This window comes from Meleagris gallopavo, chromosome 25 (assembly GCF_000146605.3).
Source record: "Meleagris gallopavo isolate NT-WF06-2002-E0010 breed Aviagen turkey brand Nicholas breeding stock chromosome 25, Turkey_5.1, whole genome shotgun sequence".
NCBI lineage: Eukaryota > Metazoa > Chordata > Aves > Galliformes > Phasianidae > Meleagris > Meleagris gallopavo.
Window position 1 is genome coordinate 1,378,425 of NC_015035.2, and position 26,972 is coordinate 1,405,396.

The window sequence follows — 26,972 nt, forward strand, 5'->3', positions numbered from 1 at the left end:
TGATGGAGGGGGTGGAGGAAAAAATGGAATTGGGAGAGGTTATCTACAGCGACTTGCAGGCTGGATTTTCTCTATGAACACCTTATGAATGGGCTGTATGAGTTGGTTGCGGTGGTTTTTTTTTTAAATCTGATGTTATTTCTATTTGCATTTGATCTTCAGTAAGGAAAGGTGGTGTTGGAGCAACAGTGTGTGTTTACCTCACCCCAACCTGCCTGCTTGTGGTGAGACAACGCTCCAGCATTGCCATCATGCAGCAGCGTGTCTTGGAATGATGTATAGGGAAGTCTGAGAAATGGGTACATAGAAGTGGAAGGTGAATGTGGTTTTTTGTAATGCTGCCATCATATCCTTGTAGTTACAAAACTAATTACTACTATTTTTTTAGTCTCTTTCTCTCATCTTTTTCTATGAGTTGGGATGAGGTGCTCAGGTTCCATGTGCTCTGCAGTAGCTGTCTGACTTCTGCACGTTCTGAAGATGGTCCACACATGGCCCAATCACTAAATAAGAAGCGAGAAACTATGGAAATTGTTTCACCATCTCTGCTCTTAATGGGCTTAATTGGACTTAATGGAAAGGAAGCCCAGAAGGAACAGATTATCCCATGCATGCAATCAGTGCTACTCCACATTTCTCCATGCTGGGTGCCTAAAGATGGCCATTTGCATGGATGATGCACACACCATGCAGTGAATACTTTCACCTTGCAGTAAGGGCGCTTTCATTTTTCAGTCTGGTTTCATTTCTAAATGCATTTCAGTAATGAAAGTCCGGGTTGTCAGCTTGTTTAAAGCAGTGCAGTATTATTTACATTGATTCTTTTTTTTTCCCCTTGAAATAGTTGTGTTTTTAGAGCAGCTTGGAATGACAATTAAGTGATTAGAATGTAGAGAGGATGAAGCTGTATAACAGCAGATAGAACTGTAATGAGTATAACTGTAATTTTACTTCTAATAGAGTAGAAAAGGTCTGATGCCAGAACCCAAAATTAAATCAAGCTTTCACTCAAGCATAAAACTCAGAGGAGTAATAACACGCTGCAACGTTTTTGCAGTTCTATATCCATGTATAACATTGGCTGGTGTTGGGCTCCCTCTGTGCTGGATTCATTGAAGGAGATCCCATGGTTGTGTTGGATGTACCACACTGCCCAAGGGTCTGTTCCAGGTTGGGGTGGTGGAGCTGCCCTCCTGGTGCAGACCAGCTCACAAGAACACAAATCCTGTTGTTCCTTCTCAGTCAAAATAGGCTCTGCTGGCTGAAGGATTTGCTTTTGCTGATGGAGAAATGCCTTTAAAAGGCATTCTGTGTTCAGTGTTTTTATGCTAGTAAAAGCTCCTTGTGTGGATTTGGGTTGTTCACGCATATTTTCTGTGTTGCTTTCAAACTCTGGCTGTTTGTCAGCCCTTGGAGACCACTGTGTGTGTTACAGAGGTGTGTCAGCTCCTCCAGTGGATTTGCAGAAAGGAGGTGTACCCAGTGAGAGGTGCTGCAAAGCCCGAACACATGGGAGGTGTTACACCGCTTAAATCCATGCCATACTTCTGTGCAGGGTAAACCTACTTGAGAATGCTCCCCATCTTTTTTTATGTTTAGCCTAAATTTTCTATTTTGTGTTTTCACTCTGCAGTTCATGGGATTCTTTTGGGACTTTGATGAACTGGAAAGGTGGGCCCATGTGAACCTAATGAGGTTCGACAAAGCTAAGTGCAAGGTTTTGCACTTGGGTCAAGATAATCCCAGGTGTCTACACAGACTGGGAGAATTCCTTGAGAAGGACCTGGGAATCCTGAAAGATGAGGATGCCCTGTCCCTGGAGGTGCTCAAGGCCAGATTGGTGGGACCCTGGGCAATCTGATCTAGTACTTGACCTAGTGGTTGGTAGCCCTGCCTGCTGCAGGGGGGTTGGAACATGATGACCCTTGAGGTCCCTTCCAACCCCAGTCGTTCTATGATTCTATGATAACCATCCATAGTAAAGAAATGTCTCCCCATCCAGGCCATTGCACGCATCTCTCCAGGTGATCAGCCTGTCCCTACCCCTTTCATTTATCTAGAGTTTTGTATGTTGTTCGAACCATTTACTTTTTGCACGTTTTCCTCCCAAATTCATCTTTACATCAGCAGGGAGGTTACTTCCTTCTCATCTTTTTTTCTGGTTTGCTTTTGTCATTCCAAATGTGAAACACAAAAACCTGGACACGGAGTTCCAGATGTGGTCAGTTGTGGATATATTTCCTTTGACTTGATGTTTCTGCACTGACCTCCCCATGTCCTGGTGGTCTGGCTGCCATGTCACAGTGCAGAGCTATAGGAAGAGACTCCTGTGTCTTCTTTTTCTATGATATATGGGCTCTGCCAGTGTTCATTTTTGTAGGCAAACTGGAGGATCATTGATCTGCCTTTGGAGAGTGCCCACCCATGGTGCTTGCATTGCTTCTGAAGCAGCTGACGTGTCCCACACTGCCCAGTGCCACCAAGGTCGTGCAGACAAAGCCATGATCACAAGGAGCACAGTGTGGGGATACACCCACTTTATTGTTTCCCATTCAAAGAAATGTGGAAAATTGCCCTAGGTAAAATCCAAGCTGTGAGGACCCATCAGGGATGTTACAAAAAACAGACAGGATGACTTCAGCTGGAGCTGCCCTGTGTCATTTTTGCTTTTTTAATTTTCTTTTGCAGTGCCATAGAATTCCTACTCCTACTATCTACACTCGGATTCCTGCAGAGAGGAAACGAGCGGTGTGCATTTATTTCTGAAGCTGTCTCTAGAGTTTCTCCTCCATGTATGTTTTGTGGTCCTGGTGACCAGCATTGCTGAGGAGCTAGTGGGTATTTTTCTTGGTAGGAGAGCAGCCCTGCCAAGGAGCTTCCATCCAGGCAGTCGTGCCGTCCTTGACGTACGCTTGTATCCACATGAATTGTGTGCTGGTCCTTCATAGAATGGAAATCATAGATTCCATAATCAACGGAATCATAGAATGATAGAATTATTAAGGTTGGAAAAGATCTCTAAGATCATCAAGTCCAACCATCCAACTATCACCAATATTGCCTGCTACACCATGTCCCTAAGCACCACCAGTGGCTAATCTTGGGGGTTTCCATGCAGGAAAGCTGGTGGGTCTTTGATCCTTTCTTTATTTCCCATGCAGATTGGATGATCATAAGGAACACCTTCCCTTTTAGGGGCACTGCATATTGGTGAGACTGAAAGTCTCACATGCAAAATACTTTAAAATACTTCGGAAAAGTATAGTCTTCTTTTGATGTGGCTTGACATTGAAATAACAATATTTTGTGTTCATCTAACTTAACCTATTCAATTCTCTAAGCAGGATTAGTCAGTGCTGGTAAATGTTAATAATAGCAAGTAATCCATGACAGGTACATCCCCTGATGAAGGCAAATGGAGATTCAGTCTGATAACAAGGCATTCGTCTTCAGTGCCTTACAACTATTTCATAAAGATATTTACTGATAAATGACACACAGTTTTTGTACTCCTCCAGACCCTCGTCACGGGTGAGACGTGAATACAAAATTTCAGTAAGCCCGGTGCACAGAATGAGACCAGAGAGATTTCTATGAAGAAGTTCCCACTTTATGTACTGAAATTGAATCTACAAAAATGAGTTCTTGTCCCTTGTGTTTGTATCAGCATTCATTGCTTGGTATGAGATATATTACAGAGGCTGGGGATCGGCAAGGGCTGTTTGTAAAAGGTGTTTACTGGGAGATTTCTCTGCCAGGTGCTCCCATATCCGTACCCTGTCCTGCTGCATCATTCTTCAGAAATTTCAGTTGATCTTGGTGCAATATTCCCGTCTGATACATCAGGATACTAAAAAGTTGCTATGATGCTTTTAGAAACCTGGAAATGACATTGTCTAGTCTGGATTTTGTAGAGAAATACTTTTGTTTGTTCTGCTGTTGCTTGGCTTGAGTTAAGGGAGATTTCCTAGTAACTGCCTGGCCTTCAGGACACACCTGTGAAGGGTTCCCACCTCCCTCTATAGGATGTGCAGTGGGTAAGGATAAGTATTTATGCTGCACGTGGAGATTTAGAGAGGCTATTGCTGGCATCACCATGGGAGAAGTGCTCTGACTGTCCAGTGGGGAGCTGTGATAAAGGCAATAAACGTCCTGGTAATTAGTGACATTATAAAAGCTATGCATTTATCAGCAATCTGTCACATTTTGCAGGTGGCATAAGACATAAATTAGATCAGCTAATACCAGGGCAGACATTCAGGGACTTCCGAAGGATTTAACTGAGCCAGATGAGTGGGCAGCCTGATGACAGATAAAATGGGCCATCAATAAAAGCAGAGGCCTAACACCAAAGGCAACAACTGGAGCTGCTCGGGTCACTTGACTGAGAATTAATTGCAGCAGCTCGGGAAAGGATCAGATATCTGATTCCTGTTACTGTGCACCAGAGATCTGAAAAGCAAACATGGGAGTTGAACAAACATCCAAACCGGCTGAGGAAATACTTGTTCCCTCGCTGCAAAATCAGCTGGGGGTGTTCTGTACCACTGAGCTTAAAATGTTGGATACTGGCAAAGTCGGGGTGCTGAAGTCTGACTGGCAAATAACATCAGTTATTTGCTGTGCTGAGGCAAAATGACATTGACAAAGACCTTCCAGGGCAAGGAGAGCTCCTGGTGGCTGCAGGAAGCAGGAGTGATTCAGCCCAGCTGTGTCTGGAGCAATGGGTCTCCCCAAAACCTTCCAACCACCAACACTTCCTTCCCCCTCTGCTTTCCAACCTTTGTCGTGTGGTTTTCAGCCACATGAAGACTTTTGGATGTAGCTCACAGCACTGAGAAAAAAAATACACGTAGGAAAAAGAAGTGTCTGTGGCTAAAAAGGATAGCCAGATATTTGGAGCAGCAAATAGTAAAACCTAGACCTCCTAAAACTTGCAAAGGAATAAATACTTGATGGTTTTAAGTTTCAGCTAAGTTCAAGGGAATGAGTTAAGGCAAAATTTGATGTAGTTTGGTGTTATCCCAACTCCTGACAGCTGCTGGGGCCGCCTGGTCTCTGGTATGGGAGGCAGTGCCATGGCTGTGCCAGACCCCTTTGCCCTGAGAAGTGTCTGTAGTGGTTGCAGGAAGCTCAACACGTATGCATTTGCTGGCAGAGCACAGCAAATAAGCTTTCAAAAAATGCACGAAATAACGGTATTTTCATCCTTTCAGTGTGTCTGTTTCAAAGAGCTATTTCCAAATTAGTCTCCGAGCTCGTAATGACCAGTTAGCCTCCTGGGTTTCAAATCATCTCAGCATTAGATTGGAGCCGTGGCACCATAGGAGGTTTAAGTTGCTAACTGCAGGATTATGAATTCCACAACGCTCTAGAAGAGAAGCACAGATTTGCTGACACAAACTCCAACTGTGGATATCAGAGGAATCCGGTTACAGCACACGCAATGGAGCAGGAAGGTCCCTTGTCCAGGGTAAAATCTTCACGTGAAACGAGCTGTCATTGATTTGTTGTTCTGATGCAAATCATATGAGATCCGCAGAGAAACCAGCTTCATATTGAAGCAATTATCTCCATAAACATATCACAGCCTCCAGTGCAGACAGATGGCGTTTGCAGCAGTCGCTGCGTTATGGCAGCCTCACCTGCCTTGTTTCTCCCCATTTGGTTCGGTATTTCTTTGTATCACCTTTCCTTCTCTGCTTCTCTGCTCCATGAGATGTAGAAAAATGTCTGCACTGAAGGATGGCTCAGATAAACTGCAGGGCTAATTTCAGATTAAATCACATGTCACTTTTTATCCGGGGAAAGCCAGCCCTGATAGCTTTAATGAGGCCGACAGAGGGACTGCTGGACACAAAGGGCTCACTTAGAGGTTTCCATGTGAGGGTGTAATTAAGGGTAGTGCAAGTACAAGGCTGATAAAGGTGCAATTTCATTTTTTAAATGGCAATGTGATTACCAGCACAGTGACAGAAAGAAAGGAGGGGCGGGAAGAAGCCTGAAACACAAGTTGGAACAGAGGGATCAGGACTCCTGGGTCCCTTTTGTTGCTTTCCCATTAAATTACTGACGGAGTGAAGGAGGGCCATTGGCCACCCTTGGCCATTAATTACAGGTAGACTGAAAGAAGCAGGGACGTTGGCCACCCTTGGCCATTAACTATGAATGAAGTAGAGCCATTGGCCACTCTTGGCCATTAATTACGGGTACCCTGAATAAAGCAGGGCCATTGGCCACTCTTAGCCATTAGTTATGGGTATCCTTGTATCTGTAAGGTTAAATGGTGAGAGCTGGACGGGGCTGGAGGTTGTGTGTGCTCCTCAGACACCAGCTCAGTCCCTCCTGGCCACCTAACAAGAACCTTGCTATAAGGTCTGTTTGGTGGAATAGAAGTTACCTCTGTGCTTCCTAATGAATGAAATGAAACGGGGCCAAGGACAAGTGCTTTCTTCCTGGGTAGGAGATGAAAAGGTTCATGCAGTGTGACCTTGCTTTAAAAGTTTCTTGCTTGTGGGTAACTGCAGTGTAGTTTCTTGGATGCACACGGTGCAGACCATACTGCTGTCACCATCTCATCTCAGGGCCAGATCCATGATCTTTGTGTATATTTTACTCCATTTTAAATGATAGTTGCCTTTTTTTTTTTTTTCCTTTATGAACACGTTATTTTTTTTTAAGCCACACCTACATATTTAAGCACTTGAACATACCTTGTACTTTGTGCTGCTGTTCCTATTCAGTTTCTCTCCAGAGCAGAAGTGGTTTTCTCCCCATCCTGGTTTGGAATAGACTTTATCAAATGCTAGAGAGTGGCTGACATTGCTGTGTGTCTTTGGGTCCCCTGTTACAATGCTCTGGAAGGTCTTATTTCCAAGTGTGGATGTTCAGGGCTTTTGGAAGACCAGATGTATTTCATATTGGATGGAAAAAAAACAAAAAAAGGTTACAAGAAGTACCACACAACAGTTTGGCCTCTTTTGGAGCCAGCTTTGTGTTATGTTCTTCTTGTGCTGCATGTAAGGAAATTACAGACTCCATTTGCTAAGCTGCAGGAGGCTAAATGATTGGTCTCACTTGCAAATATTTTTCAAACCTGTATCATGTGGCCTTCCCTATGTGCAAATAGATGGACAGAAAATAAATGAATTTATAATGTGAAGGAAGGATGGCCGATTTGGGTAAATCCAAATCATGATATTGTGCCAAAGATAAGAGCCTTGAGTCTGTGGTCATTTAGAGTAAGTATGATATGGTTTTTACAAACAGTATTTTCTTGCATTGTGTCCATTCTTGGTGTCTTTTATTTTAGCAAGAGCTGTAGTGCAGGTCTCTTATTTTATGCCAGGTGCAGTGCAGCACTGTAGTTGTTTCCAATGGCATTTGCTGTTGTCCAGTGGATGTGAAGGCTGTGTCACAAGAGATCTATCTGGGATGTATTCCTCAGTTCATTGCGGAGGATAGTGACAGTGTGCATATTTTAAAGCACAGCACAGCTGAGAGAGATGATTCAGGCCACTGGGTTGGACTGCGACATGTATTATTCAGACTGCTATGAGTGCTTTGTGTATGAGGATGGGGAAAATCAGGACATTTGGGTGATCCTGTGACTTGACCTCAGGCTTTGGGCTATTTGTCTGTTCAGACGAAGACATAAGACATTAGAAACATGTTCCAGAAGAGGAAGAAGTCCTCTGAACAAAAGATATTTTGTGTTTAGCCTAATTACCCAGAGCTAGCAAATGATAAATGAGACCGGTGGCGTCAATAACATGTTAAATTAACCCAGGAAAGTTGTGACTACTTTTGAGGTGGGAATATTCTTCTTTTTTATTTCATGACACCTGTTGCTCATAGGTACAAATCAAACGAAGAGTATGTGTATGTGCGAGGCCGTGGAAGAGGGAAGTATGTATGTGAGGAGTGTGGAATTCGCTGCAAGAAACCCAGCATGCTGAAGAAACACATTCGCACGCACACAGACGTCAGGCCATATGTCTGCAAGTACTGTAACTTTGCTTTTAAAACCAAAGGTAAGAGACAGTCAGCTCCTAGCTCCTCTACTCAGTGTATTGACTTCATGGGATGCTTGCAAAGGGGAAGGGAAGGCCTTCCCGGGGCTGGAAAACCCCATGAGGCAGAGGGAGGGGGATGAGGGAGTCCAAAATGGGCTGGAATTACCCATCAGGACCAGCTCTGAATCTGATGCGCGTCCCGAGTCTGCTCCATCCTCTTGGTATTTCTTAAAGGAGAAAATTGGAAGCGCAGCTTTGCTGCCAGGGATTTGTGAACAAAACCACCCCAGAATGAGGACGAGCTGCCGGGTCCCTGGGCAAGCACCTGGAGGCTGGGATTGGGTGGCTTTGTATGCTCGTGCTCTCAGGATCGGTATTTGCGCTGCACATTTTCATCCTTGGCAGTTGCATGCAACTTCAGCATTTTCTGTATCACATGGGCGGACCTTTTCTCTAAAGACCTCCATCCCAGGTCATCCAGTCATTAGGGACCCACAGCCTCACTGCCTCCAGCTGTTCTTCGCAAGCAGCCTCCATCATTGCCTCAGACCTTGTGCAAGTAGAACATGTCAGGAACATGCATAACAGCATGTGAAAAAATGAAGTCTTTTCCCATGGACTTTGGGGAAAGTTGTCAGAAGTTCCAGAAGGGCCCAAATCCTTTGACCTCTCATAAGAGCACCACGGCTTTCACAGTTCTGCTCTCCATCTTTGGTTGTATTGAGTCTTGCCATAAAGATGCTGAGTTTGATGTCTCGCTCATAGCTCAACCCATCATCTCTAGCTCCATCCTTTCAAACCTCAGAAAACTGCAGAGCAGGCAGAGTTGATTTCTCAAGAATAGCATCCCAGAACCCCCCTGCTACCCAAGAAAGAGGCACAGCGAAGACATGGGAGGAGGCCTGGGTGCTGCATGGGCCGTGTCATGCCTGCTGGCCCAGAAGTGCCATTGGTGGTCATGTCTGTGCCTCAGTGCTGAACAAGTGATCCTGCCTCTGGGTGAGTCACTGGGGCCATGCCCGGGGCTGGAGGTTAAGTTGTGGGGGATTTCTGGGTAACAACGTGTTGGGAATCAGCAACCGTATGTGGGCATGGGGAAGTGATACCATGTTTGAGGCCAAATTCTTGTCAGACACAAGCAGCAGATTCAAGCCGTGGTTCTTCCTCTCCTTCCCCACCTGGAGCTCTCTCTGATCCATTTTCTTTCTCTTTCCCTCTTGCTTTGGTTCCTTTGTTCCGAGGTTTTCCTTTGAGAGGTGAATCTGTTCAACCTCTCCCATCACTTCGCCTTGCTTTCCATCATGCTTCCGTTAGGCCTTTGTTCAGGGTGGTGAATCCATCCTTTCCTCCATCTCTCTTGCTGCTTTGCTCTCCATCTCTGCTGCCTTGAAGCACACCTGCAAATAGATGCTTGCCTCCAAAGGATTTCCCTTCTTCAGCTTACTGGGGAAGGCAGCATGGGAATGCTTCCTTCCAAAATCAATTTGCTCTGGGATTTAAATGCAAAACTATGCATTTGCATATTTGCATGAGGGGGGCAGAATTTACTGGGATGAGCGATTTTATGACAAATGGTTGCATGATGGTAACTTGGAATTGCATGAACATGGCTCCTTGTTGGAAGGGGGAGGGAAGGCTGAGAGTCAGAGCCCTGCAGGCATGCTCATACTGCACATAACTTTGCAGCACTTGTATAAAATCTGTTTGCTTTGCTGATGGGAGCATAAGGACCTTTGAAACTGTTATTGGAAAGCAAGGAAAAAAAAATCATCCTTGTGTGCTGATAACATCATCAATTAAAGCCCAGTTGCAGAATTGTTGCAGTTGGTGATGGTGCCTTAAACAGAGGTCTGGTTTGCAGAACTAGAGGTTTCACAGCTCGTTTTGCAGACGTCTAGAAGAAGTTGGTTGGGGCCCTGATTCATTAGGATCCCCCTTCCTGGTGGGCAGTTTTGCAACCACAGTTAATTGCAGAATGGAGAAGCTGGAGCTCTTGCTACCGGACTGCACTTGCAAAAATATAAGCTGAGCTGAAGCTCTTTTAGAAATCAGCTTCCCAAGGTTAATTTTAGCATTCAGCGTAAACTCCAAGGGAATATCTATGGGGCTGTCTTCATTTTGGCTGTGGTAGATCTCTCCAGCATGATCTAATGCTCAAACTTCTCATCTAGGCTGGAAGCGATTTAATGTTGTTTTTTTAATTATTATAATTTTCATGAGGATCCTTATCTGGTTAAAATGTGCCCCTCTCCCCCTTGAAATTCCATAGTTGTGTTCCAAGAGCTGGGAAAACTTTTTGCAAAACAGTGAGCTTTCACTATTTCCCCCTGTTCACTAATTACGCTGTTTGTCTGATTTTTGTAAATCTCTTTCATTGCAAGCAGAGCTGTTCCTCTGAGTTACAGAGCTGCAGGGAAATGTTTTTTTTTTATTATTATTATGATTATTATTATTATTTTAAAGCAATGCTATGAGATTATATATATATTTTTTTTCCTGTTGACTCAGTTGATGGAAACAGCAGCCTTGGAAATTTGGTTTGTAATTTGGTTTGATTTTACATTTCTGGATGAGAAATCCACATACGTCTTTAATGAGGTGTCTCTATCTCCACTCCGTAGCAGTGCTCTCCTATGAGGTTTGATGCTGTGGCCTCAGAGAGGTTGTTTAAAGCAGTTAAGCTGCTTCTTCATTGTTTCTTACCAGGAGGAAGGTGCAGTCCAGCAGTTTTCCCATTGGGAATGACAATGAACCTCCACCTGTCCCTGTGTCCCTGCCCTTTCCCTTCTGTGGGTGACCCAGGGTTGGAGCAATGCTGAATTTCCCACCCTGTGCACACACTGTCCTCTCCCACAGCCGTTGTTTGCTTTCAGACTCGCAGCACGTCTGGATTGCTTGATATTTCTTAAACTTTCTGGAAAAACCATGGGGAGCAGCAGACTGTATCCACGTCTTTGTGCAGAGGTCAGAATGGACAGAGAGCTCTGCGTTCATGTAAGGAGCATTGGCTGGAGATCCCCGTTTGACAGTCTGCTCCACTCCCAGCTCCCAGACGCCAGACTTCTCCATATCCTCAGCCATAGCCCTTAATAAATTAGCTCTCAGTTCCTTAATCAGCACATGACAGGCACTGGGGTTATTGAACGTGCTAATGTATTGAATGCGTTACCCCTCAGCCCTTAAAGGCCGGGTTATGGCTGCTCAGTTTATTATTATTATTACTGCTGTACAGACTCAGTGCTCTGCTAAGCTTCTCTGGAAACTCCAGAGCAGGTCCAACTGGCGGAATGTTCCACAAGAATTAATTCAGCTAAAGCAGGGCAGAGCCACGGCCGCATTGCCAAGAATCCCCGCACTGATGCTGGGAACAGAGAAGGACCCATTGGTCCAAGCAGGAGGAGAAACACTGAGAAAAGGGCAAAAAATAAAAATAAATAATAAAAATAAAAGGAATGAAGGCTGAAAGTCAATTTCAAATGAAATATCAGGCAGCTATTAAGCTTCTTGGGAAATGTGCTAATTCTCTTCATTTTGAAGCCCAGCCTTGGGACTCTTCTGGAAGATCAGTTAGCACAGGCTGATGACATGGTCCAGAAGATGGCTGGCATTTCATAGCCTTTATCCATGTAGGATAGATGCTCGATTCTCTCCTTTAATCTTTTAAGTCAATATAAAAAGATAACAACACCATTTAAAAGAAGTTTGAACCTTTTGCCCAAGAAATGATCCAAATTAAAGCTTTTCTTCTCTGAGAGCCTCAGTGGGGGACATCATAGAATCGCAGAATCATAGAACCATAGAATGGCTTGGGTTGGAAGGGACCTCAAGGATCACCAAGGATCAATACTAGACCAGGATGCCCAGGGCCCCATCCAACCTGGCCTTGAACAGCTCCAAGGACGGGCATTCACAGCCTCTCTGGGCAATCATCTCCATACAGAGACCTGTGCACTATTTAAGTCACACGTAAACTCTGTTTCAAGGGTTTATCTGGGATGAGGAGCATTGCCTATTGCTTATCCTCTGGGTGTGAACATGTCTCACAGAAAAATGGGAGTTGCCAGTGATGGAGTAGCTGTTGCTCTCCTTCCATACATATTTTAAAGGAAGGATATGATAATAACTCAAGTCCTGGAAAACAGTATCAGTGTCACAGAGTTGCCTTGGATGCCAAGATCATGCTGTTGGGTATTTGTTGGAATTATTGTTGTTCAATTGTTCACATTTAATAGGAGAAACAGAAACCATGGTATGTGTCCAATGTGGACGAGTTAATTTTTTCCACGAATCTTAATGCTTCCGTCCCCTGATTTTTATTTTAACTCCACCACCTTTAAAATATAATGGATGTTCTGAAGAATTAATTTCCCTCTTTTAATTTAAATGGAAAATCACTTCTAGTCCCTCCTAAGCCGCTTTTGGAACAGCTCAGTTTTAGCTTTCTCAAAACAACACAAGCATTTAAGCTGCTTTAAGTCCAGAATAAGACCTCACAACAGCAGAAGAGCTCAAGCAGCCAGCAGCGCATAGTTGTATGCAGGCGTAAGAGAGAGCCCATCCCTGTGCTGCTCCAGTGCAGCAGTGCTCGGGGTGGGGGGAGGCACCATTTGCACAGTTTCCCAAATTTATTTTGATATAATCAATGGATTTCAAATCTGGGAGCTCCTTCTGAACCTCAGTAAAGATCACCCACTTGCTCAGGATTGGGTTTGACTGTTCTGCAGTCTAAAACCTCTCTGCTGGTTTCCCTGTTGTTCCTTCAGATACGTTTCCAGCTGTTTCCAAGGAAGCAATGTTATTATTATTATTTTGTTTTGAGTTAGGAACCAGCACTCAGCAAGGCAGCAAGAAGCTGAGTCTTTCCTTTTAGGATCCATGTCCAGCTCTCACTTGGGCAAAAGTGTTGATTTTACTGGAAATGTGCTGAAGGACATTTAATTAAAGGGTCCTAAAACACAAACTGTTGGAAGAACCCTGATAAGATAAATATTATCCTCCTCCAAATTGCTCCCAAGATGATAACTTTGCTTCTTGCTTTAAAGCAGCTTCCAGCTTTTAGCTTCCGTGAAATGATGCAAACGGAGCTCGGATGGGAGTCCACCCCCTGAGCTTCCCTTCCCATGAAGGCAAGCAGCTTTCCCAACGTTGTGGGACTCTGTGCAGGGAAATGCCCCCACCTGGGGGGCTGCCACAGACAGCTCTGCACCCTCACCTCTCCCATTAGTGTGTAGGCATTGCCCATAGCAACCCAGCAAGGATGAAAAGAGAGGGGAAGAGAGGAGTAGAAAGTAGTAGAAGGGGAAAACAAAGCAACACTTGCAATGAGCTGCTCTTTGGGATTTGGCACACATTCACTTGCACGGGGATTTTTAGTGGTTTTTTTTCTTGTTTTAGTGTCGTTTTGCTCAATGCATTACATCCCACTGAATAACTCATGCTTTGCCCTGACAAATCCAGATGTACGTATCGCAGTGGATTTATGAGCTTGTCTGAGGATGTGCTTGGTGGACCTCCCCCAGCCATGCTTCCCACTGTTCCTGGGGTACCACAGCATAACCAGCTCCCCCAGCTCCCACCAAGCTCTTGCTGGAGTTTATTTACTATGTGTGCCAACCAGTCAGATCTTTTGCTGTAGCACTGAGCAAAAATGGGTCATTTTTGGCAGCGAGATGCAATGCGTTGTGATGGACAGGCAGCAGCAGGGTCTGATTGCAGCAGGCTGAGTCAGATTGTCTTTTTGGTTCTTCAGTCCAAAATTAAATTCCAGCTCCATGAGGTCAAAATTTTGAACTCCTTGGATACTCCTTGGCACAACAGCTTTTCATTTACAAAAAATGGCCATTCACTGGAACCAGAGGCATCCGTGAGAATGCACTTTTGTCCCAGTGGGTTGCTTTGGGCCCACAACAGAACTCCTGGTCCAAGTCAGAGAAAAAGCTCCAAGCCAACATGTCTTCATCCTCACACCTGAGCGTCACACTGCGGGGCTAAAAGTATGTTGGCATGAAGTTTTAAAATAATAAATCCCTCTTACCGGAGCTAAATTATTAAACAGCCTTTTGGAGCAAGAATCATATCCTCATCCTAGATGGGTGCCAGATATACGAGGATATAGAGTCAGCCCGTGTCCCTCTTTCTTGGTCTTTCCTGTTGGAGCCATTCCATTTCCTATAAAAAAGGCTAAATAAATAATTACTAGACTTGGTAGATGGATGATTGTGGTACCCCTCTGAGCTGTGAGGACATCACAGGTGCAGCTTATTTATTTATACTCACTGGAGCAGCACAAGGGGGGTTGGTAGAGGCTTCTCTATGTCCCACCCAGCTCTGGGACCAGGTTACTCTGTAATGCAGGAGACAACCTTTCATTTTTTTCTTTCCTTTCCATCTATTTTCATTTTCCCCTTCAACAGAGGTTCAGTGCTTCCCTGGTGGATAAGTAGGGTTAATAACCGTCTAATTAACCTGCCTGCAGTTTGGGAGTTAGGATTAGAGAGCTTTTCCCCAGCCATGTGCCTGTGGGTTATCCCAGCTCAGGGCAGCAGGGAGTATCCCACATCCCATACCCCCCTTGCAGGGGCTGCTCTCCCCACCCCCAACCTCAGGCAGCCTCATTAGTGTTCAGCAGGCTTGCTCATGATGCCCAAAGCTGGTGCACAGGATTTGGGAGTACCTGTGGCTCCTGCTCTGGGAGCTGAGAGCTTTTCCCTACTGCTGCTTTGCTGCGTGGCAGCCCACCAGAGCCATCCTGTGCAGTTGTAGGGATGTGCATCTGCACTGCTTCACTCCACACAGCTTCTCATGCACGTAGCCTTGAGTAAGTACTAGCATGGATCAAACTGCCCAGAAGCCAACCCCAGGCTCACTCTCCAGCCCAACAAACTGCTCCTCAGGGTGGAAATGGCATTTCCCAGCTGACTCCACTAATTACTTTAATTTACAGTTGTATCCAGCTGTTCAGGCAGAGGCAGGCAAGGGTCGTTCCAGAGTGGGCTGCTTTTTGTTTCCATTGCTTACATCTGGAGCACTCATTTTGGTAGCACTGCTCTGCCCCAGGCACGTCCCAGAGCTGGGACAGGGTGAGAGGTGTGACCCACTGTGCTGCACTGGGGAGCGTCTTCCTTGTCCCTGCTTTCCTACAATTGTTTTCTGTTGCACCATCACTGACAGCAATTCAGGACCTTTCTTCCCCCCTAAAACCAGTGCATATCTGTGGTGGCTTATCAGGTGATTAGTCTTGCAGCATGGGATATCTGCACTGGATAGTGGCCTGGGAATAGTCTGAGAATCTCCTTATCTGGTTCAGAGCCAAATTATTAGTATGCTACTGATGAGCTTGACAAAAAAAAAAAAAAGAGGTTTAAAAAAGCCATGTTGACCAAAATGTGTTTTCTGCTTGCTTTCAGGGAATCTGACTAAGCATATGAAGTCAAAAGCCCACAGCAAAAAATGTCAGGAGATGGGCGTGTTGGTATCTTCACTGGTGGATCTGGAAGCCGAAGAAGGTAAAATCCTTTACAGTCCCTTATATATGACTTTTGCCTCTGAGAAAGAGTAGTTCAAGCACAAGATGCAGGGTGGTTTTGCTCCTTCCATCTTTGCGTGGGGCTGTAACCTCTCCCTGTGCTGCTGCAAGTTTGGCATTGTGGCTGATGGTTAAGAGATCAGTCCTGGCCCCCTAATGAGGATCTGGAACTGCAGTGCTGAGTGTGAGCAGATGCTCGTGCTGCTGCCCTGATGGTCCTGCCAAGGAGATGCCCCTCTGCAACATGGAAAGGAGCTCCAGGGAAGGACGTTTCCATCCATCTTGGAATGATAGAATCATTAAGGTTGGAAAAGATCACTAAGATCATCTAGTCCAACCCATTACCACCATGCCCACTAAACCCTGTTCCCAAGTGCCACATCTTTGAGGGTCCTGCCCATCTGTTCTGGATGACCCCAGAACACTCCAAATAACCAATGCAGACCCAGGGGACTCTGACTGATTGGAACAAACCTGGGCAGTGTCTGGAGGTGCAGACAGAAGCAGGATGATCCAGCTCCACTGCCCCACTACTGCATGCATCAATAAACCAGGATGGGGACAGCTGCTTCCCTCATCGCCTGGTCATTGCTTTGTGTAGAACAAAGGTGAGCCACCCTAAAATGACTTGGACGTTTCTCAGAAGATAAAAAGCTGGCAGAACCAAAATAACATGATGCTTTGACATTTAGTGGCATTATTCTGAATGCTTTACAAGATACTTTTACCCTGTCTCACCTGCTCATTTCTTTCATCCGTTCTGAGCGAACACAAAGTCTGTCCAAGGGTCTCTAACCCAGGAGCCTGTCCGTGCTGTGAAAAGCACACATGATTCTCTCATTTAGTAATTTATGCCCAGCTTTATAGTGGGATGTGCAGCTGAATTCCCCTGAAGTCATCTCAAAATGCAGCCTTGTGAGGAGGCTGGCCAACCAACACTGGGCAGGAGTGAGGTGGCCATGAGCACTTCTGCCTCCTTCAGAAGCAGTGAGGGAAAGGTGAGGAAGGTCTCCAGAAGAACATGGGGAAATCTCATGTGTCTGTTTGAGCCAGAAAAACAACTATTTTACCCCAATTATTGGAGGCTGTGGTCTGACAGGTGCGAAGGGTCAGGCTATTACCATTCTTTCCCTCCCATCTCACCCCAAATCATTCAGGTTCCCCAGTCCCCGGGATCTGGGGTTCACGATGGGTTAACATGAGCTCCATAAGGCACGTTGCACCACGGTTATTTTTATAAAGTGAGCATCAGCTGAGCGAGTTCTGGAGACAGTGCTGGGAGCCAGGGAATGTTAACTCGGCAGGAACAACAAACAGAGCTTATCACCCCGCTCCTCTGCTGAGGTCGAGTCCATCCGAGGCTTTGTTGGGAAAGGGGCTGGTTCCTGGGATGTGGCACTGCCACACGCCTCCTGATCTGTAGGTAATTAAAAGTCATTAAGTGAGGTCCTGCAGTGGGAACTGCATTGGCCCATGTGCTTTGTCCCTGCATTGGTTAATTAAGCAGTCGTGGGGCCATTTGCATGCAGTCATCCCACAGTAAGCTGCAGGTCCTACAAGGACCCTAGTTCAGGCCGTTCATGTACCTCCCAAAAAGTATCAAAGCATTGGCATCAGGGTGGCACGCTCAGCTTGCCAAGCAGGATCCGGGGCTGGTACAGCACAGCTTCATCAGCCCAAGCCCCCATGGGCTCCTGGTGTAGCAGCACTGCACCCTCAGGTCTGATTCAAGTTGGATGGGGCCCTGAGCAGCCTGGTCTGGTATTAAATGGGGAGGTTGGTGGCCCTGCTTGTGACAGGGGGTTGGAGATTCATGATCCTTGAGGTCCCTTCCAACCTGGACCATTCAGTGATTCTGTGATTCAGACTGGATGCAGTCCTGGATGACCATGGGATGAGGACATGGGAGAAACAAAGTGCCCAACTACACTTTCACTGGTATTCCCAGAGATTCCCACAGTGCCTTTCCCATCCTCTGTATCTCCTTTGCCTCGCAGTTTACCTTCTTAACGCCATCTCATTCATGCAGCCAACAGTGTGCTGCCGTGCTTCAAGGGGTGGTTCTCTTCCTGCTGAAATTTCTGGGCTCTTGGCTTTGGCACAACTCTTTGGAGCAATCTTTTGGCTGGATTGAGACACAGTGTGCTTAGCTGTGGCCTTTCTGCAGGAAAACATGGCCAAAAGGGAACCTAGCTGGGGATTCCGAAGGAGCTGCCCTAAAGGAGAACTTTTTGTCCTCCAGGACCCCCAGACCCTTCTCTGCAGGGCTGCTCTCAGCGAGTTCTTCTCCCAGTTCTTTTCCCAGTTCACAGAATGATAGAATGGCTTGCGTTGGAAGGGACCTCAAAGATCATTTAATTCCAATCCCTTTCTCAATTCTCCTGTTCTTCTCCAAGTTCTTTTCCCAGTTCTTCCAGTTATTCTCTCATCCAGGCAGGGAGAAGAGAAAAGAGGTGCAGGAAGAATGAACTTCCTGAAGTGCAGAAAAAATGAACAAGTTTTTTACAGTGAGGGTGGTGGTGAGGCAGTGGAACAGGTTGCCCAGAGATGCCCCATCGCTGGAGGCTAGATCAAGCCCTGGGCAACCCGATGGAGCTGTGCATGTCCTTGTTCATTGCAGGGGAGTTGGATTAGATGACTTTTAAAGGTCCCTTCCAACTCTAAGGATTCTGATTCTGTAATTCTGAGTGTTAACTGCTTGAGCCCAAAAAGCAGCTGTTATTTTAAACCTTTCCATTATAGTCAATTAGAACTAATGAATCAATCAATGGAGTGTGACTTTTGAAAACCTGCAGATCACGAGTCCTATTTCAGATCTGAGGACAGAGCTGTAAGGGCTCACTGTGCGAGCTGGGGGGACGCTCTGTTCCTTGTTTCATTCAGCCATTCCCCCCTGGCTCACCAAGGGACAATGGCAAATAGGGTCAGATGAGGAGGATGAGCTGCTCTCAGCCTTTGGCCTCTCTCATAGAAAAAGGATGTAAAGCTGAGAGTTCAACAGAAAGGCTGGAACCACCCGCTTGAGGATGTGATTTTTGGCCATCATCAAATCATTGGTCCCCAGTGGCACATGGCTACCAGTGAGGAGATGTCCTGTGGAGGGACAGGAGCCCACGAGCTCCAGGACAGGGCTCCTCGCCTTGTTGCTGTTGGCTGCACAGCAGCTTGCTGGAATGCATTACACTGTCTGGACTTCATTGCATTATGCAAGAAACCCATGTAATTTTAGAATTACAAAAAATATACAGTCCCTATTTCCTCCCATTGATGGAGACCATTCGTGTTTGTGTAAAGGGGACCGTCTGCCAGGGAGGAATGCAGAAAGGTGAAAGCAGAAGGCACAGTTGTCAGCGGAGCATTTCCGTTCTCTCCTCCCATCTTCTTTTTCACCTGGTTAAATTTAACACCGGACCCTTGCTGAAATTTCAAATATTCGGGAGGTCCTTTGCTCATAAATGCCAAGCAAATCCCAAATAAAACAGCTGAGAAGGTGGTCAGAAAATCATATTTGGTACTGTAATCGTTGGAGGTATGTGGATGGATGAGAAAAGAGCAGAGGAATGACAGAACAGCGAGTGAGGAATCGGAGATCGCAGCTGCATCACAGTGTGGTGGGTTGGAGATCGCCTTCCCATGTGGGCTCAGAGCAGAGCCTGCTGTTGAGGAGTTTAATTAAAAAAGTAAAAATGTGCCACAGCCCAGCCCAGGAAGAGTGCTGTGCTCCCCTCTGGGGACATGCGGGGAGGGAACAGCCGTTCCTACAGCTCCCTGGATTATTTTCAGCTTGAGCCGTATTTCACTTGATTGTTTTTCTTTCTATTTAAGGGGCAGGGGAAAGAAGGGGGTGTGACTATAAAAGGAGATTGGAGCATAATTCTTCACTGTTGTATTGGTTTGGCTTGGTGTGACTGCACCAGACTTGTGCAATACCACGAGGGTAACGCAGATGTAACAAAACAGCATGCAGCGCCCTACGTGCCATCAGCGGGGCAGTTTTCTCTCCCTCTCTGTGTTCTCCTGATGTGCCCTTGCTCTCCCCAGCCGCTCAGCAGAATGTTTTTCTGCTGCAGAAATCCACGTCTGAGCTCTCTATGGAGCTTGCGAGGATCCTGCAGCGCCGTCCCTTTGGGATGCCCCAGGGCTCACTGAGCTGTTCCCCCCTGTGGGAAATACAAACAACACCCCAACGCAGAGCTGGCTTTGCATTTCCCTCACCCTGTCCTTCTGACCTTGCTGTCTGTGCGACTGAGGCCAAAACAAGGAGACCACACAGGAGACAGCAGCAGGGCTAGGGCTGTCTGTCCGTCCCTACGCATGTGGATGTCGACCCCACAGACCAGGATAGTGATAGCTCATAGCTCTGGTACCGAGCTGCCTTCCCTTTCCAGGCAAGAAATATGCACGGGAGAATGAGTCTTTTTGGAATAATATTTGTTCTGAAGTCAGCTCCTCTGGGAGTTTGCACATAACCCAGTGCTGGATCCCGGGCCCAGCAAAGCCCATCATTATACAAGCATTGCACAATGATCTTGGTGGAGAGCTGCTAAATACATGTCTTGTTCCACTGATATCTGAGGGTTGCCAAATACTTTGTGAGCATTTACCAGTAAGGTCCTGTTATTCAAAGTAAGCTGAATTAGGCATTTATCCACAGATCTGAGGGACTTCTCCCTGTGTGGCCACGTTCTTCCTGCAAGCCACCAGGTGTGGTCCAGCTCCGCGTTGAATCTCTGGAGCCTCCCCTTGGCTCATCCTGCTGATGGCAGCCCTATATGGAAAACTTCAGTTTGGAGAAGAGCAGCATCTTATGCTGAACGGAGCGGGGGGGAGAAGAAGCCAGCAGTGCTGCAATTAGTACAAGTGTCAAAGCAACATTTGCCTTGCACAGCTGGGGGGCAAGCGTGCCTCAGCAGCACAGCACCCATCTCCTTGGTGCCTGGCGTGAGCACGCTTTGAGAAAGTGATGTTTTATGGGCCCCTCCAGAGCAGTGGGGACTTGTGGAAAGTCTCTGTCAGTGCCATTTTGTTGAGCTATAGTGACATCCAGTGGCTGTTCCCAACGGACCTCTGCAGGCTGAGTTTTTGTTTATCCAGCCCTGCTGCACATCTGGCATGGGAAATGCAGGTTCTCTCTGTGCAGAGCAGAGGATGAGCCAGCAGCTTGCTACTGACCTCATAAAGCTTCTCCTGGCTCTTTGAGCAGAAGAGAGCTACACTATGGGCTATGGGATACTCTATGGGATACTGTATTTTAAATTCTTTACAATTTGTTTTCTTAGATATTCCGTGGTTTACAATCTCTTATTACCAAAGCATCCCATACATGTCTGCGCTATAGCTAGATTTGATCAAAATAAGGGAAAAACCACTGAGATTCTTTCTTTTTTAATTAAAGCCCTGTCTTGCTAATATTTAAACGTTACATAATTTAGACAGGATGGGCCTGACATATTGGCAGATTGTGTTTTGGTAGCTGTGGATGTTATATGGGCACCATTTCAACAAACAGTGGTAAAAAGCACATCAAAGGATGATGGTGCTGCTGATATCCATGTCTAGTAAGACCTTTCTTTGTGTTCCTGGAGGAGCAGGGGCTGTGTGATGGTGTACAGCAGTAGCAGGGGCTGATGGCAGAGTGCTGGCAGAGCAATGGTTGGAACCAAAATTTGGGCAGAGCAGTGGTGGGATCCCATTGGTGGGATTCATGGATTCAAGACAATGAAACCACCAGGGGGAGAGCTGGAACAGAGCACAAGGCTGAAGTACGAGGTGACTAATCAAGGACATAACTGGGTCTTCCTTCCTTTTGTCCCATGAGATCTTTGGAGCAGGTTTAGCAGAAACCACCCTCTGTTTGTCTTACACTTCTTGTTTTGTGTTTGTCTGTCTTGCAGGAACCAGTGAAGACCTATTCCAGGACTCTGAGGGGCGGGAGGGATCCGAGCCTATTGAGGAACACCAGTTTTCAGACCTAGAGGAATCTGACGATGATGATGACAATGAAGATGATGAAGACGAGGAGGAAGAGGAGAGCCAAGATGAACCACCTTTAAAGCTGCCGGAAGCCAAACACCCCGCCCCACTGATGCACTCTTCAGGTGGCTCTCCGGCTTCTCAAGAGGAAGGCACAGAAACAGCATCGTCCTTAGCCCAAGAAACTGCTTCCAGCAGCCAAAAAGTCGGTGAAGGCCAGCAGGGCTCCTCCTGCGGGCTGGAAACCAGGTGGTCAGCAGACAGCAGCGACATCGCCGTGTGCCACAGCGCCCTGAGTCTCCACAGACCAGCTCTGACTTCCACCGAACAATTGGCTTCTGCTGAAAGAGAGTCTGTCACCAGGCCACCCATGTCCCTAGCCATGGAACTGTCAGCCTCAAAAGACACCTCCCCAAGGAAAAGGTGGTCTCCGAGCCAGGACTCCAGCAGAGCTGGCGGCAGCAGCAGACCAATGCTAGCGAGAAAGCACCTGTTAACCAAAAATGAAACTTCACCCAAACGGTTTTCACCCACCGGGGAAATGTCTCCTCTGAGGTGTCTGTCCCCAGGGAGGGGGCTGTCCCCATGTCCACGTGTCTCTCCCAGGAGGGAGGCATCCCCGCTGCGGTGCGCGTCGCCGAGGCTCGAGCTGTCGCCCAGCAGGCATCTGTCCCCCAGGAGAGAGCTGTCCCCTAGGGCGTACCTTCCTCCAGAGGGAGAGGCCTCATCTCCCAGCAGAGAGATGCCATCGGGCAGGTATTTATCACTGAAGAAAACCTTGCCCCCGAGCTGCTCAGAGGCACCCAGGTACTCATCCCCTGGCAAGGAGGACGCGCCTGGGACGAGCAGATCAGCAGCAGATGACAAAATTCAAAGCTCATATCAAGCCCAGCATGGAATATTATCCTCGATGCCTCTACCTCACAGGTTCTTTGGCAAAAATGTACAGCTCTATGAATCCAAGCTGGTAAGTCCAACCGCCCTCTTTCCCCTTAGTACGTGCTGTGGTGTGATTTTAATTGAGCATTGCAATGCAGAAGTGCAAAGTGACTGTAAATGTATACAGGGAAAAGTGAGAGCGAGCACAAAGGGTTTGCACCTGTTGTTCTGCCCATCTTAGCTGAGGGGAAATAAAGTTGTGTCCTCTTCAAACCGATGCAGCTCACCTTGACCCAACCCATTGCTTTTCCTGCTGACACAAGCAGTAAGGATATGCGCTTAATAAAATTTGTCAAAGTTTTATATAAAGAGATCTTTTTCTTGGGAGTTTCAGACCCATTTCTTAGATTTCACTATTTAAAGTGAAACTCTACTCATTTTTCTATTGTCAGTGTCCTGAGCCAGATTTGGGCTAGCCAAGGGTCTCTCAAACCTTGATGCTTTCTCCTGGGCTACATAGGCATGCAGCCCACTGTTAGATTAACTGCTGAGGAATGTTGGTTTGGACATCTCTGCTTTTATCTCGCCTCTTCAGCACAGAGAGGTTCTTCCCCCTGCATCCAGAATATCATTTAATCTCTCTGTTGGACAAATCACATCCTATGGGTAAAAGAAAATTGCCTGTTCCTCCCACTGCTACAGGCAAATTAGACACTGGGTCTTGTGGAGCGCTGAGAGATCTCCCATTCCTGCTGAGGTGCCTGGCTCTCCTGTAATTTTTGCTGATGAACATGAGATCCAGCCCTGGAGGACCCATCACGCAGATGCTGACTCAGGTGTTCCCCAAAAAAGCCCCGTTGCACCATTTGCCTTTCTATCATGTCCAGAACAATGAATCGTCTCATGGTGCTTCTGTTTCCCTCTATGAGTGTTTGCCTTACTTTCCCAGAGACCATCAGTTATTTTAGGCCCAAATTTTTGCCCACTTGAATGCTATTTCCTTCAGTGCTCAACTGCCTTTGGGGTGAACCTCAGGGCTGTGAAAACCCCATTCCTTCTGCTCTGAAACATCTGCTAGGAAAAGTACCCACTGGTGTCCTCTAAGCTCCCTGTGCCCAAAGGAGGCAGTAACACCTATTCCTGCTTACCTGCCCAATCTCACCTTGTTACTTACACTAACTTACCTTTCTGCTCACTGTTCTGCTTCTTTCAGAGCTGGGTTCATCAGATCCCCAAATGGACCCCTGTGCTCCAAAATAACATCCTCTGTAGGAATGGTATTCATCATTTAAAAATGCAAAAATGATCTTAGCTGGGGCATAAGACTTTTGTCCAGATCTCTGCATCAGGTCTCACTGTGGCTGTGCCTCTTCCCAAAGGCTCCTGCTACAGGTCATCTGTCCCCTTGGTTGCTGTTGCACCAGAGGGATTTGCTTGGGGTTTCCCAGCATCCCTACAGAGTTCTGCCAAAACTTTGTGTAGATAAGTGTCATTGAGCAGGCATTGGGGCTGGTAAATGCTGACTAACTCATTGCTTCCACCTTCTGTGGCTCTTGTTTTCTTCCTTTCTCTTTTGCTGCCTTCTTCTGCTGCCTTATCACAGAGATCCAGCTTGCAGGTCAGGCAGTTTTCCATAGCTCCACAAAGGATTCCTCCAGTGTATCCTTAAATCCCATAACCCCATCTTTACAGAAAATTTATTTCATTTTCTGTTGCGTCCTCTTTCTGGGAGTCCTGTTTAGGGGTTTAGTTATAACCTCATCACTAATTAATGCATTTCTGTTTAGCCACATATCTCTCCATGATGTACATTAGGAAACTATGTGAAGCACCGGTTGGAGAAAAAGGAAAAGGTAAATTGGTAGGGTGCTAACCTTGATTTCTGCAGACCACACCATGAGGGTGGTGGTGGGGAACCTTTGATGGGAATGTTTTGTGCCACACCAGAGTTCATGCTCTCAGTGCAAAATATCCTTGCCAATTAGCAGCTGTGAGGATGTAACACTGTTTTAAGGAAATACATGAAAAATGGATAACAATGGCTTGGGCACTGAGGTAATCCATGTACTGATGGAATGCAAGGATGCAGGGAGTGTTAACGTCTTCTGATGGGATTTTGGAGGTGACTGATAATGACTGAACTCCTGGGCGTGTGCCCCAACAGGCTGTGTGCCCGCTTGTACCCAGAAGGCAAACACTGTCGGTTGTCTTGCTCCTTACCTTAAGGGTTTGGGAGCCCAAGCCATCCTGGATTGATTGATCTCTCACCGAATTAGAATAAAATGTGCACAGAATCAATCCTTATAATGAGCATTAATGATGCTAGTGCCGTACCTTATGCGTTGCTCTGATTCGGCCGTTTCTTTTTCCCCATTTGGTGCAGAAGATAGAACCCAGGAGCCCACCACGCTCACCCGGCACCATGCAGCCCATCTGCTTCAGACCCTTGCAGGCACCTCACGAACTTCACGCCCACAGCCGAGGAGAAGAGAATGTCTTCAGCCACCTCCCACTGCACTCGCAGCAGCTCGCAAGGACCCCGTACCCCATGATTCCCATCGGGGGCATCCAGATGGTCCAGGCCAGGCCAAGCACCCATCCCAGCCTGGTACCCAGCTCCGTAATGTCCCTGCCAGGGGGACACTTTTCACCTAGTGGCAGTAGCTTTGAGGAGCCATGGGTGCCACGGGAACCTTCATCTGCATCAGTCTCCCCGGTGGCAAAAGTTTCCAAATACGCGCTGTCCCCAGAGCCTACAAGCAGCGAGCGCTTGGAGGAGAAAATGAGGACTAGTGAGCTTAAGCAAAAGCCAGACCCGGAGGAATACAGGGTAAAAGTGTTTGCTGAGCCCAGCCCTGCTGAGCAACCGGGCCGCTCGGCATCCCCAGCCAACCCCAGCACCACCCGCCAGCCCTCTCCAAAGCCTTCGACGAGTGGGGACAACCCCTTGACTAACCCGGGCGAGAAGCAATGTGGCAGCTCGAGCAGCCCTTTGGAATTACCACACTGCACTTTCACCTCCGAGCTCCCATCCCCGCCGCCGCCCCACAGCCCGCAGCCCTCCGGAGAGCCCTGCAGAGCCCCCAGGAGTCCCCACGCAGAGCCCGCAGGCGTAGGTCACGCTCAGACAGAGGCGGACGACAGCACGGGCAGTGCTTAAGCCCCCGCCATCTGTTTCACCTTTAGGCTTCCTATGTAAAATCAACAGACATTTTCAACACTATTTCCTTTAGTATAATCATCGCTATATGAAGCACTCTAGTGAATGACCAAACCCATGGAAGTTTCCTGGTTTTCTTTGTCCCGGTCTGGTATTATCTCCACATGTATGCAGTTACTTGTGCCTTTTTCTATACCTTTTGTTGCTTGAAATGTACAAAAATGTTTGAGGCTGTGAATATTTTTTTAGAGTTTTTTGGAAAGGGGTTTGTTAGACCTTGTCTTTTTTGCCATTGAGGTGTGCGTTCTTATGGGCCTGAGAGATGCAGAAAGGAAAGGGTTAAGCATTTTAAGAGGAAGAAGATGCACTGAAAACAAAAACAAAAAGAAAAGAAAAACTTTTTTTTTTTAATATTGATTCAATGATTAAAAAAAAACCAAACCCTCACTCCTGTGTACAGAAGTTTATGATTTGTATTTATTACATGCTTTATTTAATTCTCGCAAAGTGCTTGTTGGTTTTTTTTCCTTGCATCCCTCTGATTGCCTATGGTTGTGCTTTAAACACTTGAGACTGCTTTACATTTGAGAAACGTGTTTACCCTGAACTTGTAAATGAAGCTAGCACTTCCTCAAGGAGGGGGAGGCTGTTCGCAGTGAGAGAAATTGTCGCTCCAAGAGAAAAGCTCATCGTGAACATCTCTCCCTCCTGCAGAACATCAAAGCACTTTTTTTTAATTTAAAAAAATAAAAAAAAAAAAGGGACACACAAAAAGATATAAATTCTTCTTCAAAGATTTACCTGCAAGAAGGTAGGAATGTATCGAATGTAGCCCAGCGCTGGGCTTCATCCCTCCATCCCCATCGCTGTGCCCGGCGCCCTCTCCATGGTCCTGGAGCCCTTCTACCCCTGGCTCTAAGGGAGGCTCTCACCCCGCTGCATTTCTCCTCCCTGGTTTTTAGGTGGTGGTTGAGCTGCTCCATCCCATCCCGTGGGTTTGCTCCTTGAACTTTAGGGATGCTGGAGGAGTCTGTGCTCTGCTTGGTGATTCTGTGCTCTGTTTTCTTTGTATTTATTTATTTCAGCAGAACATCGCCATGTCGCCCTCATTGAGGGCCCTCATTGACAACACCCTTTTGGGGTGTTTTGGAAGGAAAAGTTACAGCGCTGAGTGCTTTGCAGTCAGTGTGTTCTGCATGCACGGTGACTTTTCCAAGAGCAGACTTTCCCCTCTGAGCTCCCATAGCAGAGCATTGGCCCGGCTGCCCTCAGATACCAAATACAGAGATCGACGGAGTCACTCCGTCCATGTGCTTTGAACCATGGCCGTTGGGTATGTGGCTGCCCCAGTGGACAGCAGAGGGTTATCAGAAAGTTTTCTAATCTATGAAATCTGTACAGACCCCTTTTTTTTTTTAAA

General features: G+C 46.7%; 1 protein-coding gene across 1 annotated transcript; it reads left to right on the forward strand.

Annotated features, from left to right (window-relative positions):
* Positions 1-7,837: 7,837 nt before the first annotated feature.
* Positions 7,838-26,972, forward strand: LOC100541789 (transcription factor HIVEP3-like). Its single transcript, XM_031556774.1, has 4 exons — positions 7,838-8,033; positions 15,422-15,520; positions 21,435-22,480; positions 24,776-26,972. Exons 1-4 carry the CDS (start codon positions 7,838-7,840, stop codon positions 25,550-25,552), a joined length of 2,118 nt encoding a protein of 705 aa, XP_031412634.1. The 3' UTR covers positions 25,553-26,972.